The sequence below is a fragment of the Netta rufina genome, assembly GCF_964035555.1.
Source record: "Netta rufina genome assembly, chromosome: 6".
Taxonomy (NCBI): domain Eukaryota; kingdom Metazoa; phylum Chordata; class Aves; order Anseriformes; family Anatidae; genus Netta; species Netta rufina.
The window spans coordinates 23,473,875-23,491,226 of record NC_140129.1 but is presented as its reverse complement, the minus strand read 5'-3'; the positions used below and the strand labels follow the sequence as shown (position 1 = coordinate 23,491,226).

Genomic DNA, 17,352 nt, shown 5'->3' with positions numbered 1-17,352 from the left:
CTTCTCCAAAAAAAATGACCCCCACTGGGACAGATCTCACAGGATGTGACTCGAAGCTATGTCTCAGGCCCCAGATTCTCCAAGTCTGCTCAGCAATAGCTGAAACATAGCAAACGAGACTATGCTTTTCTAGAGTCAGATCAGCTTCGAAGCAGACACATGAGTACCGCATGCGCTTACCCAGTGCACAGAAAAAGCTCAGTCATTATTTGAAATTATCTCTACAAAACAAACCACTGAAGTTTTAGTAAGTATAATCTGGATTGTTTCTACCAAACTACAATTTGTAGCTGACCTTCAACAGTTGGGTAATTTTTAATTCATCTATATATAGCTACAGTACAATGCTGCAAAAAGGGGTTTATGGCAGTCAGACTCAGAACAAGGCAGTAGAATTTTTCAACAGTAGAATTTTTCCTTCTGCTTCATCTGTAATCCAGGAGGAGGCTGTGAAGGCTTAGGAGCGGTGCTACTGACAGCCATGAGCGGAGTGTGGGGATGCTTTCCCAAACGCAGCCAACAGGCACTTCTCTTTGTTACTCAGGCAGTTACACTGGTCACTGAGGAAATCCATTGGGCAGACAGCTGACAAACTGTTGTCCTTTCTGTGTGACATTCAGGCACGTGCCAGATTAAACAGTTTCACTGCCGTTCAATCACCTTAAAGCACTAATGGCAACACGTTAAAGGAAGATATAAAATACACAAATCCAAGTAAACTTTATACAGTTTCATGCACACGAAGAGTCTGATTTGCTAATCGTGTCAAAAGAACTGGAAGTGACTCGCAATCCTCAGTTTGGAGCATCCCAGTGGAGATAGGATTTTTCAGACAAAAGGCACTGCTACCCCCCCTGTCCCAATTCAATGGCTCAAAATAAAAAGACGAAAATCAAAGCACTCAAACTCTGTCACTTGTGACTGTTTGTTGTCACTACTGATTGTTGTTGTTGTTTTGTGGGTTTTGTTGAGTTTTCTTTTGAAAATAATTCAAACACTTACCGTGTTAAGAAGCAGAATAACAAGTTTTACTCTAATGCAAACTTTAGAGTTATAGATTTCCCACAGGTCAGCAGGCTTGACAGACGCAAAGTGTCAGAAAATCAATCAAAACTGTCAAGTAGTATGGTGCACATTTTTTCATTAACACTAACAGAAAGAAATATTACCAATATTGCAACTAACTGGCAGAGGAAATGATTCAAAAAATATATACTAAGGGAAAAACCAAGAAACTATTCATTAGATTACTATAATGAATTATTAGAGCTTCTCCATCTAGTCAATTCAAGAAGACAATTAAATCACCTAAAATTCTTTATTAGCAAAATGAATTTACTTGACTTGTATTCTGCTTTCTCCCCTCCTACCTAGATAAATCTGTAAGATGGCAGACAGAAGCTTTGAAAAATCTGGTGTATATTTCAAAGTGATTACCTAAAAACTAAAAATTAATTAAAAGGTCTTTATTAAACATTCATAAAATATTATAAAAATAAAAAGAAGTCCAGTGTTTTCCAGTAAGCATGTATGTTTGTATCATGGCTGTAATGAAACATGCATTAAGTATGAAACATATGGTTTCCATTTTGTTGCCCTGGAACCTATCCAAAGACTTTTTATGTTGTTAGCTTAACTGTTCTCCTCAACTGAGAAGCTGTGGAAAATATCTCATCTGAAAACAATCTGTACCTAATGGATAACTATAAAAGATTTGCTAGATCTGCTGCAGACTATTTTATAAGAAAGAATCCAAGTTTACTGTTTAATTACTGGAATATTTTTATTTAATTAGAATATAATTTTCAAACTAACAAGAATTTACTTTAAGAGGTAACACAAATTATATGAAAAGATTATGTCGGAAATATTTTCTTAAATAAATTTGTAGCGGTGTCTATGCCATTCTATTGGAAACTGGCCATCTGACGTAACAACAGCACATGACATAACCATTATTAGTATGTCATTTTCCTGATTTTCATAGATTTACAAAACTTATATTGTGGTGAAAGAGCTCTGCTCTGAAGATCATGGTAACTAATAACCCAATTCAGAGGTAAGGATCAGTAAAAATGGTAGAAAAAGAAGAAAGATCATATTTTTTTGTTTTTAAATTCTTGGGTTTGCCCTGATGCAGAAATTGGTTGTCAAAGATTTGGATGAATTTCAAGAAACAGATGATGAATGCTCAGATTTAAATTTTAATTCTGTTAACACAAAATATATTAGAAATGTTGAAGACAAAGCCACAAGATTAAATTTTGCTGTTATGCCTAAAAATTAATTCCCATATTGCAAGGCTGTTAACCTCAGGAACTACAACTGGGCAATGTATATAAACTCTTACACCTGTATGCTGTAAACTGTTTAAGCTACTGACTTGTTCCAGAAATTAACATGATGAATTTAACCCATTAAGCCTTCTATAGTTCTTTAAAATTATTGCTAATCTTTCTTTTGATGAAAAGCCAATGGAAAAATAGTATCATGAATAACGTGAGATATCCAACCAGATCTGTTTGGAGACTTGGCCACACTATTCTTTATTTCATGAGTTGAGCAGATTTGGGATATGCCGTTTTGTTAGCTTAATATGCCACGTGGTTTGAGGTCTGCGCTCTCTGTGATGGTCCTGCAACTTGAGAATGCACATGGCCAATGCTCTGCTACCATACAAACTTGTTCATCTTCACAACCCACTACAAGAATTGGCCAGTTATTTTAACTCACCTTTGCCATCTGTGCTTGGACTCCATTAGCCTTGAGAGCAGACACTGCCTTCTGAGCAGCTGCTGGGCTGTCAAAGTCAACAAAGCCATAACCTGAAGTACAAAACAAATTTCATCAACAAGAGAGCAACCAGCTTATAATCAAATAGTTCATATGCTACAAGCATGGTTTCTTAATACAATCTTCTTGTTGGTAAAAAGGGCCAACATTAACTCCAAATTTCTTCATGGAGTCCCCAGAAAAACTACCTACCAAAGTCCTTTGACCTTGTGATGATGGGGACCTACCCTAGTGGAAGGAATCAATTTCCATGCCCATTCATTATCAGGATCTTGTCAAAATTTCTATACAAACAGTATAGTGCTTTGCTTTGTGTTATCTGGTACATATCCAGGAAAAACAAATGTCACATCATAAATTTATTTCATAGAGCCAGAGCCAACTGAGTAAAGCATAATCTGCTAATTTCTCTGAAGTAAATTCTTAGTGTGTTTTAAGTAGGTGACCAATAAGGCTGTAAATTCCAGGTCATTTACTCAGAGCGGTTTAGTTTAAAAGATGCATATCTACTGCACCATAACCCAATTTCTGGTGAACTGATAAACTAGTTACTTCACTGTATACACATAAAAGACAATTAAACTAGAAAGTGAGTGAAAACCCAGCTTCAGCAAATCAAATAAGTTTTTCTTATTGTTGTTACTGAAATCAGAATGTAAAAAAAGTCTATTTTTTCTATGTCATATAATGCAATCTTTAAATGTTAATGTAAAACCAAAGTTAATTATAACAATTTCCATGTATATATATATTTTTTTTCTTATTCTGAAGAGAAATATACAGCTAATAGCTTCCAGCACATTTGAACAGCAACATGCCCCAGCCTGTGCAGACACTGACCTCCTAGGCTGGGATTTTTTAAGGGAACCTGGGAGTTAAAGGCTCAAGTTTCACTAAAAGCTGATCAGAGTTTGGAAGCTACTTCCCATAGCTACTTCTCTTACTGCAAGCCTCATTCTGTATTTTTCAACCCCTTTCCTCCCCACCAGTGAACAGCCTCAAAAATTAAAGAAATCCCTCTCCAATGCCTAAATTGGGATAAAAACAAAAACCTAATGAAAACAATTCTATAAGAGTAGAAAACTGAACTATTTCTTCAGAAGGTAACTATTATCTTATAATATGTCTATATGGAAGACAAAAAGGTTGTGCAAAGCTATAACTGAACCAGCTCTAAAGTCCTTAACTCAGGGAAAACAACCAGAGCAGCCTTGTACATCAGTGCAAGCTTATTTAACCTGCCAAGAAGCTGAAGAAAGCAGCATATTGTTCTGTGTAACATGTGGTGTTGTGGACTGTTAAATCTTGACGTGAAACAGAGTGAATTAGTTCCTATCAAGTTTTGTGCTGCCAAGACAAAACGAGCCTCTGGTACCCACACTAGCATAGGTTATCACCACCACCACACTATAGGGTGCAAAATAGATGAAGTTACATTCTGATACCAAGCATGCCATCAAAGCTGGCTTTGCCATCTTTTTGATGATATGTAAACTCAATTGCTCATTGCTCCAGTTAGTTTAAATCCCATGGTATGCTTTTTTGGCAAGAGCCAGAGATGCTGTCAATGTTTTGGTTAAATTCCAGTTAGATATCTGCATTCTGCCTACTTATGTTCCCACTGTAACACCAAAAACATGCAGTGAGCTTCCCTGGAGCCTCAAGTTGCTGAATATTGTCACAATAGACTGTTAGTTACTGCTTCACACTGCTGAGATTTAAAATCTGTATTGGAAAAGTCAGCTCAAACATCTTAAAACATTAATGTTAGAACTTCCGTGCTTAAATCTTTGAACAGTCAGGATCATAAGCAGTACTGCTGACAGAGCTCCTGAAGTCTTCAGGAACTGTGGGAATGGACAGAGTAAATCAGTGAAGTGCTGTCTTAAGTACTAATGAATTGAAATAATCAAAAAGGGCATCCGCTATTTCCTAGTCACAATGTATGCAGATGACATCTGCATATAAGCTGGGGAAAAAATTCTAGAAATTGCAATTTCTGCACTGTCAGCACCTTCTTAATTGCTTAAGATGGGGAGCTAGGGAGCTTTGCTGCTGTGCTGCTTCCAAGTTCTCCACAAAAAATGAGACTTGATTAATGATAAACTCTCCTCTCTTGCCTCTGCCCATCAGCTTTATTAAGTTCATTAACACTGCTAGATTAGCTGACTCAATTCTTCGCTTTCCTTAGAAATTACTTTTTTTTTCTTTTACAATTAAGAAACCAGAAAAGTCTGAAATCTGATACTTCAGTGTCTGCTGTCGCACCTTCTCCCACCATGCACGTTGCTGGGATATGAGATTACATTTCACTGTAATTGCATGGAGTTCTGTACATCAGTGAACTGACATATCCAGTTTATCTAAAGAAGTTTTTATATTTTTCTTCTGGTTGCAATTACTATAGTGAAAATTAACTCCCTCTTTGCTCCCAATACATTGAATAGCACATAACTGAACACAACTGGTATTGGAACATGTAGTTAAGTGTTCCTTTAAACTGTTCTAATTAGCAGAGCTGATTTCCACAATATATAATTTTTTCAGAGCTTACTACAATCAAATGGTCTGCTGCAAGATTTCCTAGTTCCTCCAGGCAAAAGGAGAAAAGCTGCTTTTAACTTCATTTTTGTGTCTCAAATAGAGACTAACTGCCAGACAACAGTGTGCATGTTGGCTTCACTCGGGTTTGGCTGCACCACTGACACAGGCTGTCTGCCAGCTCCACTGGAAACAAATGTATTGAACACACTGACCATGGGCAAGAATGAGACTAGCTTACATGTCAAAATGGGGAGAAAAAAATTAAAAGCACTTAAAATACAACATTGGCTTATTTTATAAACTCAATTAACTAGTTAATTAATAAATAGTCAACTTTATAAAATCAATCAATCAGATGAATGCAATATAAAAGCAAACATACCTTTGCACTTGTTTGTTGTCTTATCCAAAATTGCCTTCGTGGATACGATTTTCCCATACCTAGAATGTATAATACGTATGTAATGAATCATGAAGCAAAAAACATCCTATTACAACAGATACCCAACAGATGTTGGTTTATATTCTATTATCCTTTACTTTCAACAAGTTGCAATAATATATAGACTGTATAACGGAAGATATAATGTAGATAGATGTAACAAAAATTATCAAGAATTTCAAGCGTGATCATGCTCTACTCTCTCCCTGTGTTCCCAGTAGCACATTAGAACCATAAAACAAGAAAAAGTGTTTTACTCAAAAAACAAAAACAATATAGGTAAACAATATAGGTAAAATCATGATAAGCTTGGACTCTTCCTGTCAGCATATGCACCAGATAAAGCAGACAAGAAACTGTCTCATCAGTGCTAGGCTTGATAACACAGTACAAAAGAAAAATAAAATAGTAATATTATATTTTAATTATTGACCCAAACTGAAATCGATGAAAACCTCTATCATGGGTAGGTGACAAACCTAAGTCAGGTTTATGAAAGCTGATCAACAAAGCTGATGAAGAATTTTCTATATCATTAAAATGGAAAACTGAAATGTAAACAATTTCAACTAAGCAAAACATCCCTCAGGAAAGTTTCTATTTTGTTTTTTAAAAGAAAAACGCTTTTTGAGTAGACTTTAAGTAGAATTTGATACTGTTAGTGAAAAATAGCACCTTCCTTTGGAAATCGAATCCTAAATTACTTTGATACAAAGGATGTAACTCCCTCAGCACAGAGACGGCCACTACAGAGCAAAGCAGCAGCAGAATCAGAAACGAGCACAGATTCACAAGTTTCTTATCCCAACCTTCTTTGTACACTTTTGAACTACATTTGGCACAACGTCATTGCTATACAAGAGAGGAACTATGCAACATGAGTTTGTTTTTACATGAGAAAATGAGGTAACATTAATAAGTATACATAAGCACTGTTCCCCAAGAGGTTCTCCATCATTGTACGAGGACTGAAAATGAAGTGAAAAGTATTAGAAATGTTATCAGCATAAGTGCAATTTAGGGAAGAATGAAGTTTTGCCAGATCACTTGCTAAATATAACATCAGAGTGGCAGTTATGGAGTAGCATTGCAAAAAGTTATTTCAAAAGATGACTAACCCAATTTCAGCAGAAGCTGTATTAGTCTTAAAAGTTCTTAAAAAGATCTTAAGAAGCCTAATACATAAAGTTAGGCTTTCAAGTTAGGTTAGTTAGTCAGGCCTACTTAAGAGTCCTCAAATTGCTGTGTAAAATTGTGTAAAGTGATAGTTATTTAAGGGTGAAACCTATCTATAAAGTGCTTTCTTCCTAAGGAACATTTAAATACTTTTTTCGGTGTTTTTATCAATTTTCGCAACCACTTTCAGTTTTGCTCCCTTATTGCATTTAGAACTGTGAACATCTGCATTGACATAAAATTGAACTATCCATCTATAGCCTAAAATTGTACACAAGTCTATGAAAATATGTGTATACTTGTATATACCATGCTAGACGTGACAGACATTTTGCCTAATAGTTGTAGCATACACTTCCTTATTAGCAGCAGTTATTTTCCAATTGAGTCATTCCATAGAGAAAGCTTTATACCCTCTTAGTTCAAATTTCTGAACTTTCTCTGGAATTTTCCTGCAGGCACAGAGTAAATGTACACGTTGTAAATACACGAGAGGCAAACTGCTCAGGAGCACGGTTCTTCATGATCCACTAAACTCATGTCCCATCACTTGCAGCCAGCACTTGATGGCCAGCATTCTCCATACCCCACTAGCTTTCCTATCCTTGAAGTGAAAAGCTACATAACCTTTTTTTTAAAGATGATCTTGTCCCTGCTACTACTTCACCTCTTGCAAGTACTTCACCAGGTGTCTACGTAGACAAACAACCAAAACAGGTATAAGCCTCAGTCAGTATGGTCACTGAGGGGAATTGGGGGCTGACAATGGACTGTGCTGGCCCAGATACTGATGTACACCAATGAACAGCACCTAAACATGTGCCTGTGTGTACGGTCCTTACAACGACCCCACTGACCACCTTCCAGGGTGCAAGGCTGCTGGTGATTTAAACCACCGTCCTAGATAGCACGGCTCCTGCAAAGAACCAGCTGCTGTGGAAGACGGCCAAGAAACGTCAGCAGAGAGTATAGGAACAAATCAGAGAACCAGCATAACAATAGCAGCTATCGCCAGGGTTTCTCCTACAGTTTTCCCTGTAAATACTGCTCCCAAGTGATTGCTCTGCAGTCGCCATGAAGCACAGAAATGCAGTTTGCCCCACTTCAGCCTGACCGGCAGGGGTACAAACCCCTCTTTGCTCCCACCATGTGGTCTGGTACTAGCGGAAATTACTTCTTACAGTTCCTCATTAAGTACTTCCTTCAAAGGATGACTATCATGAAAATCTACTTCCTTCTTCCTGAATTCTGCAGCCCTAATGCTACTGCTACCACAGGCTCCTGCACTCAACTGCTCATTTGAATTGAGATCTATGAGAAATCAGTGATCTAAACTAATACATATTGGCGGGCAAGTGGTCCAAACTTGCAAAAAGGAACATAGCAAGCAAGAGAAATGTTATATTCCAAAGGTGTCTGTGATGTTAGATCTTGCCTGCAGATCACTGTTCCTCACAAAGCTCAAGCACATCTACCTGACTTAGGCACTGCTGACACTACTGCCCTGCTGCTCCAAAGCATTACAGCATGCTTGATAAGACTTGTACCAAAGGCAGGGCACATCTCTCAGCATTGGCAGAATCACTTTCATGATGACAGGTGATTGCTCATTCCCTTTCTTCTAAAGCAATTAAAAGCAAACAAACTTTTTTCTTAATTTAGTGCCAATCTTGAGAAATAACTGCTAATCTTGCTAATAGCAAGCAACTAGCTATTACTTAGTAAGTAATTTTTTTTTTCTCCCAAAATAACATCAATTAAATTCAGTGAAAGGGTAAAGCCACATATTCAACAGCAACATTTTTTTTTTTTTGTAGTGCTACTAACACATTCTCTCTTTAGTCTGAATTATCTTTGGAGATAGAAAGGTGTTTTCAGCTTTGCATCTCATTTTTTTCATTGGTACAGCACTTCTACTAGCATCAAATAATGTATTAAGAAAGATGGGGCTTGGGTAAGTGCCAGGTAAATAATTGCCAGGGTGGATTGATTACAGCATTGAAGGTGGTATGTTCAGTAACAGGCTATGTACCAGTGGACTAGCTATCTTCATAGTACAGAACATCAAGACAACACATATTTGTTTAGAACATTAAGAAGAGACTTGCTCAAAGGCCAAGTTAGGGAGATTTCTCCCTAACTATCAGTATTGCTACTGATAGTGGAAGGGTAACTCTGCCAACCCATAATTCCTGACAGGCACTGTGAACATCAAAATACAGCAATATAGCTTTGTTGATACTTTTAAAGTGTAAAGCTTGAAGCAAAAAAAATCAACACAAACTTTTAAAAAATCACATTGTTCAGTAATGTGATGAAATCCAGTACAAGTAACTGCACACAGATCTATTACAAATAGCTACAAATACATTATAGATATTTAAAACATCTCTGAACCATAATTTTGGCAACCTCCATGATAGAGGTGATGAAAAAAAGGGTCTTTAAACTCTGTATACTGATCAAATTGAACCAGTGTTTATTTTTCTCCCTTTGTACATCTGCTACTATAATGAACATACTTGCAAATGTGCAGGTGATAAGGTGCCATCATGAGCACGGCAAAGAATGGGGAATGAAGTAGCTTGAAGGCTCAGCCACAAGTGCTATTTTGAGTGTTGAAAGAACTTATCTGTGTGTGTATTAGGGGAGGTACAATAGGAACAGGCAGTGAGAGGCTTGATAGGAGTTGTCTGGAATGTACTGTTTAAGTCTTTGTCTACAGCTTAACCTCATTCCACCAAGCTCAGTACTGCCCTTTGCAGTATTTTCCAACTGTCTTTCAGCTTGTGCAGTTAAGGGCTTTCTACCACCTGGCTTTGACTTGGACCCTAACCTCTGCAAAAGGACCTCTGCTATTGTGGAAAGTCTTTTAGAGTTGCCTAGCTCCTCTTGAAGTGCGCAGAACTTTGTGTTGAAGACCGAAGATGCTCCCTCTGTGCTGAAGCCAAGTCCGGCTGTAAAAAAGAGCATTCCTAGAGATCCTGCTGTTATCCCTTGCATTACTATAGTGCTACAAGAACACCTATGCTATGCAGAAACGATGCAGCATATCTTCTGTGTTTATTCTAAATTATATTTTAAATCTTAGCATCTTATCACTGCCCTTCATGGAATGCTCTTTATTTTTAAGAGCCAGAATCATGAGGTAAAGCCAGGCATGGATTTCACAACACGTAAGTGGCTCTGAGTGCACGAACTCACTATAAGGTAGAACTGTGAAAGGAAAGAGAACCTGGCTGAGCACAAAAATTCCAGTAAGGAGCCAATGTCCTCAGTGGTTGACCCAAAGACAAGAGAGAACATAAACAGTCTGATCCAGCCAGGAGGGCCATAGAGGAGAGCAGATCAGTTAATCCTACAATGCACTGCAGTTGCTGTATGCATCTGCATCAAAATAAACCTTACTTTAGACTAGGGTAAACAAATAAAACGAACTGGATAAAAAGAATGGGAGAAATACTTACAAAGTAATTGCTGTATATTAATTGTAATACTGAAAAAGAAGATGCTGGTGGGGATGCTTAGCCCATAAAAGAGCTTAAAAAGCAAACAAACAAACAAAAAACTTTCTTCAAACAGGTCCTGAATTAGAGCACAACATGGTCAGTGTGCAGCTTGCATACACTCAAGAAGTGTAAAGTTTTTGCTTGACAGGGAATATTGTTCTTTTATATGACCCCAAATAAATGCACGTAACAATTACTGATTTCTCTGAATCACTGAACTTTTAAGCTAGCATCATCAGCTCTCCAAACCCAAAGCATTCTAATTCTGAAACAGCACAATTAAAAAAATAATTATGCATAACTAAAGATTGTAATAGCCAAGTCTACATCACAGTTTGTACCGTACTTGTAGTCTACATGTACATGTATGTGGAAGCCCACCCAGTTCATCTTGATTGAGACCCAAAGAGAGAAACTTGAGCAGTCTGTGAGAAGGCCTCACCTATGCTGCAGTTCTCAGTCTCTGCTCCTTTTGCACCAGGTGGTATCAAGAAAACAAATTTCCTTTAACTGAGAAAAGAGTCTAAAGAGTTGCCAGCAAGGGCTGACTTGGTGCAGCTGGCTCCCATACCTCACTGCTCTTCCAGTGTTCGGGGCATTTCCAAGACAAGAGCACAGCCAAGGGAACATAATCAGCCCCAGCAATCTTTCCTGCTGGATCCAAAAAACAAACTCAGAGCAGTGACTGAGCAGTACAAAAGGTTGTAATTGGCTCCCATACTCTCTCATATCTTGGAAAAGTGTTGTACTGAACCTCAAGCTCTTGCTTCCTTTTAAGCATAGATAAACACTTTGTTGTTGTTGTTTCGCCATGAATAAAATCTTGTCTTTGCCAATAAGAGGAACTACAGAAAATAAATGTCTGTATAATAGTGATAGTCCTCGTGATAGCCTACTCCAATCCTGCTCCAACTTAATTACGGGTAAACGTGCTGTTACAAAAAGTTGATAAAGAAATTTATTCCATCCAGACGAATACTGGGTTTGAAGAACAGAACCACTGGTTGCACAATCTATAGCCATATGGTTTCCATTTTTAAATTCTTCTTCATCATGTTTATGCCCTAGTGTAGAAGGAGGTATCATGGGAACATTTTGTCTGTTTTGTTTTCTGCTGTTGGAAGGCACGCTGCTCTTCAACAAACGCTTTAGAAGTCACTTGCTTTATGGTCATCAGACATAAACATTTGCTCACCAGAGTGCAATGAGTACCTACCACTGAAAGTTGGATCAACCATTTTAGTGTGTAATTTAACATTACAAAAAAGCTGCATTTATACTTAATTTTACTTGCATAGTTAACAGGTATGCATAATGCAGCTTAGCATGAGTTGTGCCTCAAGATTGTTCTAGATTTGGTTAATTTGTTTGGTTTAGCAAAAATTCCTACCTTAGCTTCATATATCCAAGCGCTAGGTTAATCAATTCAGCCAGATGTGCCCTGCTTCGGGCATCTGTTCATAAATTTCATTATGCAGAAAACAGGACTTCCTCATGAACCTAAACTAAAGCTGAAGCTCTGCTTTGGTGACATTTCTGTTGTACGGTCATGTGGTTTTCACAAAGATAGTTCCATTATTTCTTATTAATTATCCCTTTGACTCTCCAGGACTTCAGAGAGAAAGCTGGCATTCTCAAAACAGTCAAGTAACTCTCATTGTAGTTTTTGACTGTTTTACTCTACAAGCAAGTAACAGCTAACCAAAGAGATTATAATTTATTATGATGGAAACTAACTACTGTTTTACTTCACTTTGCAAAATTGCTAAAATTACATTTTGTCATTTCTTAATGAAAAGATTATTTTTTGATGAGTTAGAATCTACATACAAAAAAAATCCAACACAAACCTTTCGCTTTACTGACAATTCAGTAGTCTTTCACGCTGCTGTAGATTCTTTGCAAGATCAAAAAAACTTTTTTATTCCCTAATTCTTTATTTAAATTTTGCATATTTTCATTTTCAGTAAGAATCAATGGGTAAAAGCATATACCATGATCATTACTGACACAGTTACCAACATTAGCATGCTGCAAACTAGCTTTATTTTGGTACAAATGATCTTTTTTCAGGCTCAGCAGGTTACAATTCCAGATTTCACTGGGAAGTAAAGGAAAGTGGCAAAAACAGATGCAAAATCAGCAATATGCTATCAGATCTTATAGATATCAATCTTTAGAAGAACAGATGCTTAACATAAAGGATATATACAATTCTTATCAGTGAGGTATGAACACATGCTTTTTTAGTTTCTTGGACAATATGGATTGTAACAGAAAAACAGTATTTTATGAATAGGTTTTACAGTGTTCTAGCTCTGCATAAAGTTTCTACTCCTTATAGCTAAAAGGAACTATGAATTCAAAATGGTCATGAATAGTAAAGTGACACATGGGAAGAAGAGTTTGGAGATTATTTTTCAGCTACCTTTTTTTTTTTTTTTTTTTTTTTTTTTTTTAAAGAGTAGTTATTTCCTGGTTTAGCAGAGGATGATCTGTGGGGATAGGAAAGAAATGCTTTTAGAATCAGGAAATGTTTGCTTCCTCTTGCTTTGTAGAGATGTGAATAATCTCTATCCATTGCATAGAAGCTCACTAGAAGTCAAAGAAAAAAAAAAGTTAGCATCCTACAGCTATTTTTACTACATTTTGCAAAGGTTTTCAATTAGTATGCTCGTTTTTGCACAACAGATTGATTATCTTAAAAGCATGACCCACTTTACAATGCCCTTTCATTTAGCACAACTGATGAAAATTGCTTTTTTAGTATCTCTACGTATTTTAAACATTTAAGACTTATTATAGCTGACACTAAATCAGCATTCTTAATGTGTGTAGCAAAACAACAGATTTCCAACAATTCCCTGTAGAGGTTTATTCTCCATCAGTCATAAATCCCTGGAAAAAATATGGCAATATGTTTATTTAGTTTTTCTTTAACAGGTTAAGAATTTTGCAATATATAGGGGGAAAAAAAAGCAGTTACTCTTCACTACTATGATAACATGATCATGAAAAAAAAAACAATGAAGCCTCCCCCTCAAATAGCTTTTGGGGTTGGAAAGGAAGGAAGGCTCTCTCTGGCAGGTATCAAAAAGAATTCAGAATGGTACTAAGTGAAAAAGACACAACAGCAGTAGAATGGAAATAATGAGATCAAAAATTCTAAGTGTAAATCTTTACATTTGTGTGGTGACTTTTTTTGTTAATTTCAAAATTAAATGTAAATGTAATTTCAAATGAAATGTGAATTAATGAAATGCAAATGTCAAAAACTTAAACATGGCAAATTCAGAAGGATTTGCAAGCATCTGTTGCCTTTGTTGCTTCACTGAAGATGTGAATACAGATATTTAGCAAAACTATGATTAATAGTCACCCACACTTTGGGGTGAGATTTTTAAGCCCTGAGTCTTGGCCTATCGTCACTCAGCTGCAACATGATTTTTTGTACTAAGCACATGGTATTTTCACTGAAGCTAGTTAATGATGCCCTGGCTTCTCTTCCTTTGCAGCAGAATGCCATCCTCAGCCAGCACTTAGAGGGAGCCACTCATGCTAATCACTTTTGAAAATTACACTCTTCATTCTTCACATAATTGAAAAGCAAACCAAAAATTATACACCTGTGATGTTCAATACGAGGACAGCAGCAAGCTGTTCAACTTGATTTAGTCTACTCATATTTAATTCCCATTTAATATTTCATAGGCCATAGAGATGACAATGTTCAACTCAGTGGTAGGGAGGGACTGAAGCAACAGCTCCAGATGTGGAAAAACGAAGGGGCAACAACAGTGAAAGTGCCTGAGCAAACTCCTTGCCCCCGTGGAGATCTTCCATGTCTTGCAGACACCTAAAGATTCTCATCACCCTAATGATTCTTATGAAAGCCAGGATACTAGCAGGCTGGTCCCAAACTTGCTGATCACACATCTGCTTTAACTCGAAGAGGTTGTAATAACAAGATGGAAAGAAGGAAGAGGTCACATGCTGTGAAGAAAAATGAAATTTCAGGCAAGAAACTAAGACAAACGATCCCATTCAGCGTCTCTTACAGACGCTGCCCCTGCAGTAACCCAGCCCGACTTCTGACAGGCTGAGGTGATTTAGCATAATCTCTGAGCCATCTGCTAGGCTGCCTATCAGCTCAGTAGCCTTGTTACTCCACAGTTTATAGGTTAAGCAGGATAAATAACCTATCAGAAACACAAATGGATTTGCCTCTTTGACACACTTTGAAGTGCAAATATTGTGTAAGTAACCATAGCCTTCTTTCTCCTAAACTGGGGGAAAACCATCACAGTAATGCATTAATCTAAGTATCTGTTCTGTAAGAAAAGGAAATTATGGTTATCATCATCTTTAACTGTTTAGCAGTAAATACTTCATACCTTCATTTTGCCTACATTTTTAGGAGTTTTTCTAATTATCTGTGTTAAGACTTACACACTAAATATTTTAAAAGTGGTGAACTACAGTTTTCAAACTTATTTTTGAATAGATGCAAATGCTGGTTGACGCTAAAAACATTATTTACTGCTGACATCCGACTGAGTTTAATGACCATATTAGTAAAATACAACTATACCTTTTTTCTTGTTTGTTTTGTTTTAAATATTTAAATATTTTTGAATTACAATGCCTTATAATTTATTTAAGGACAGAATATGAAATGATGCACATAAATTATTGTTACATTGAATGGTTTAGAAACTTATCTACTACTATGATACTTCTACCACAGTACAATGTAATTGATGTGAAGTACTCTTACGTTGAAAGTATTTTAAAAGTTTTACCATAAGATACCAAACATGAAGATCAATAATATGAAAATGATTTGTACAATTACTCAACAGTAACTTCGCAGCACTTGTAACTTTGCCAGCACTTCGCAGTCTACACCATTCACTGTCCAGTTTGGCAAAGAAAACTTTGGAGAAACCTATCTTACAAAAAGAGATAAATAATTCAAACATTTTGGAGTTCTCAGTTAACCCACTTTTTAGGACAACACAATCATTCTTATTTAAATAAAACATAGGATAATCTCCACGTTCTACAGCAGTTTGCTGCACCTTGCCTGTGCATCTGCTGACAATGTTCGGGTACATGGGACAGGGTTACACTTTCCTACAGCTACAAGGTAGAACAACATGTTATTTTAAGAAAGCAAATGTTAGTCTCTTACCTTAACACTACAGAATGGACACCAAGTATGTCTGGGTTAAGACTGAAATACTGAAAAAAATTGCATTTTAAACCAACCTCCATCAAAAGCCAAAGCAATATTATTTGAAGATAAATTACCATAGTTCATGCTGCTCACAGTAAGAATATAAAAAATATGAGAAAGCATAGAGTTTCACACAGTCATGAAAGATGCAGGGTTTTTTTTGAAAATCATAATTCATTGGCAAGCAAAATAATAAAGTTCTGAACAGGTTTAAATTACATTTCTGGAATATTATTTCTACTGTCTGGCAATTTCTTTTATCCCCTTTTTTCCATACTGAGAAATGATCACCAATCAAGACAATGGTTTGGGAAGATGAGAAATTAAACCACAGATAAACGCTAATACGTATTTATAAGCCAAGCTTGTGGCAGCTCTGCAGACTTGCATGTATTGATTTACCACTGCTAGCCGCTTTAATCTGAAAGTAAGGCAGTATTTCTACACCCAGGCATAAATCTTGGCAAATTCCAGCCTCACCAATTTTGCAGAGCCTACACTAACAGCTTGAAAGAATAAAACTACCAAGACATAAGAGAGCAGTTCTTGTTATTCATAATTTATAACTCCTTTCTCCTGCCTGTGCTAAGAAGTACAAGATCAGCTTGGGAGCATAAATTAGTCTCCAGATTGTATACCTAAAGGCTTTTTTTTTTTTTTTTTTTTTTTTTTTTTTTAAATTCCTCCTCATCCTCCATGCAAGCAAGCCCAACTCTCATTCTCAGCATGTGATGCACTGTCCTTTTTTTTTGGCTTTTCCTAAGTTTATTTCTTTTTCTTGTGGGAGGGAATGAGGTACAAGGCAAGGGGAAAATTAATTTTTATCATCACTGCCCAATACATTTTTTCCCTTGTTTTAATCAGAACAGCCTCAATCAAAAGGTGTTTTTCTGGCTACAATCCAGAGTAGTGTTAGGCTAACTCCTATCTGGATAGACAGGCAGGCACCTATTAACCTTACAATCCTATATTATCTATGAAAGATAACTCTAATTTATTCTTGCCTATTAATATCACTTCTAGAGGAGGTCACTAACCTCCACATATACCCTCAGTTTAAATACGCAATGCCCCAAGGAATATGTTGAAAAAAGCTTAGAAGCCATGGGACTGGGGATTGGCAAAATACAAGGGCATTTCTGGCCACATCCCCTTTCCTAAACAATGACCCACTTGTTAGCTCTGAACTACAAAAACTGTCTCACACATTATGTACATTATATATATACACCTATGTTAGTACATACTATATATATGAACACATACAAACACAACTCTCAATGATTGTTGCTGCATTTATTTTGCATGGATGATGCTTGGTCATTGGAATAATGCCTCTCATTGGAAACTGTTTTTAATTACCTTCTGTTTTTGTAATACTAAGACAACATAAAACCAACAAGACAAACCAAGCTGCTAGGTTAAAATACATCCTTTGTAAAGATACCTATTTGCTTTTGCCTGCATCTTGTGCTAATTTAACACCCAATCTTGTAAAGTGCTGACTGCCCCTCTCCTTTTAGAGGCCAGAAGAGGAAAAAACCCAAATACTTCAATACGTTCAGGTAACTTCTAGTCTCTCTGAACTGTGTTTCAAAAATGCTTCTTTTATGAAATACTCATAATAACATCCTGCTTTCAATAGCTAT

General features: G+C 36.7%; 1 protein-coding gene across 5 annotated transcripts in view; it reads right to left on the bottom strand.

The window, feature by feature from the left end:
- RBMS1 (RNA binding motif single stranded interacting protein 1) overlaps window positions 1-17,352 on the bottom strand; it is a 149,622-nt gene that overhangs the window by 34,726 nt on the left and 97,544 nt on the right. For all 5 annotated transcript variants that reach the window (XM_084289316.1, XM_084289318.1, XM_084289317.1 and 2 more), the window contains exons 3-4: window positions 5,720-5,778; window positions 2,734-2,825 (exon numbers count right to left, since the gene is read on the bottom strand). In XM_084289316.1, the coding sequence (XP_084145442.1) occupies window positions 2,734-2,825; window positions 5,720-5,778 (151 nt within the window). The remainder of the gene's footprint in view (window positions 1-2,733; window positions 2,826-5,719; window positions 5,779-17,352) is intronic.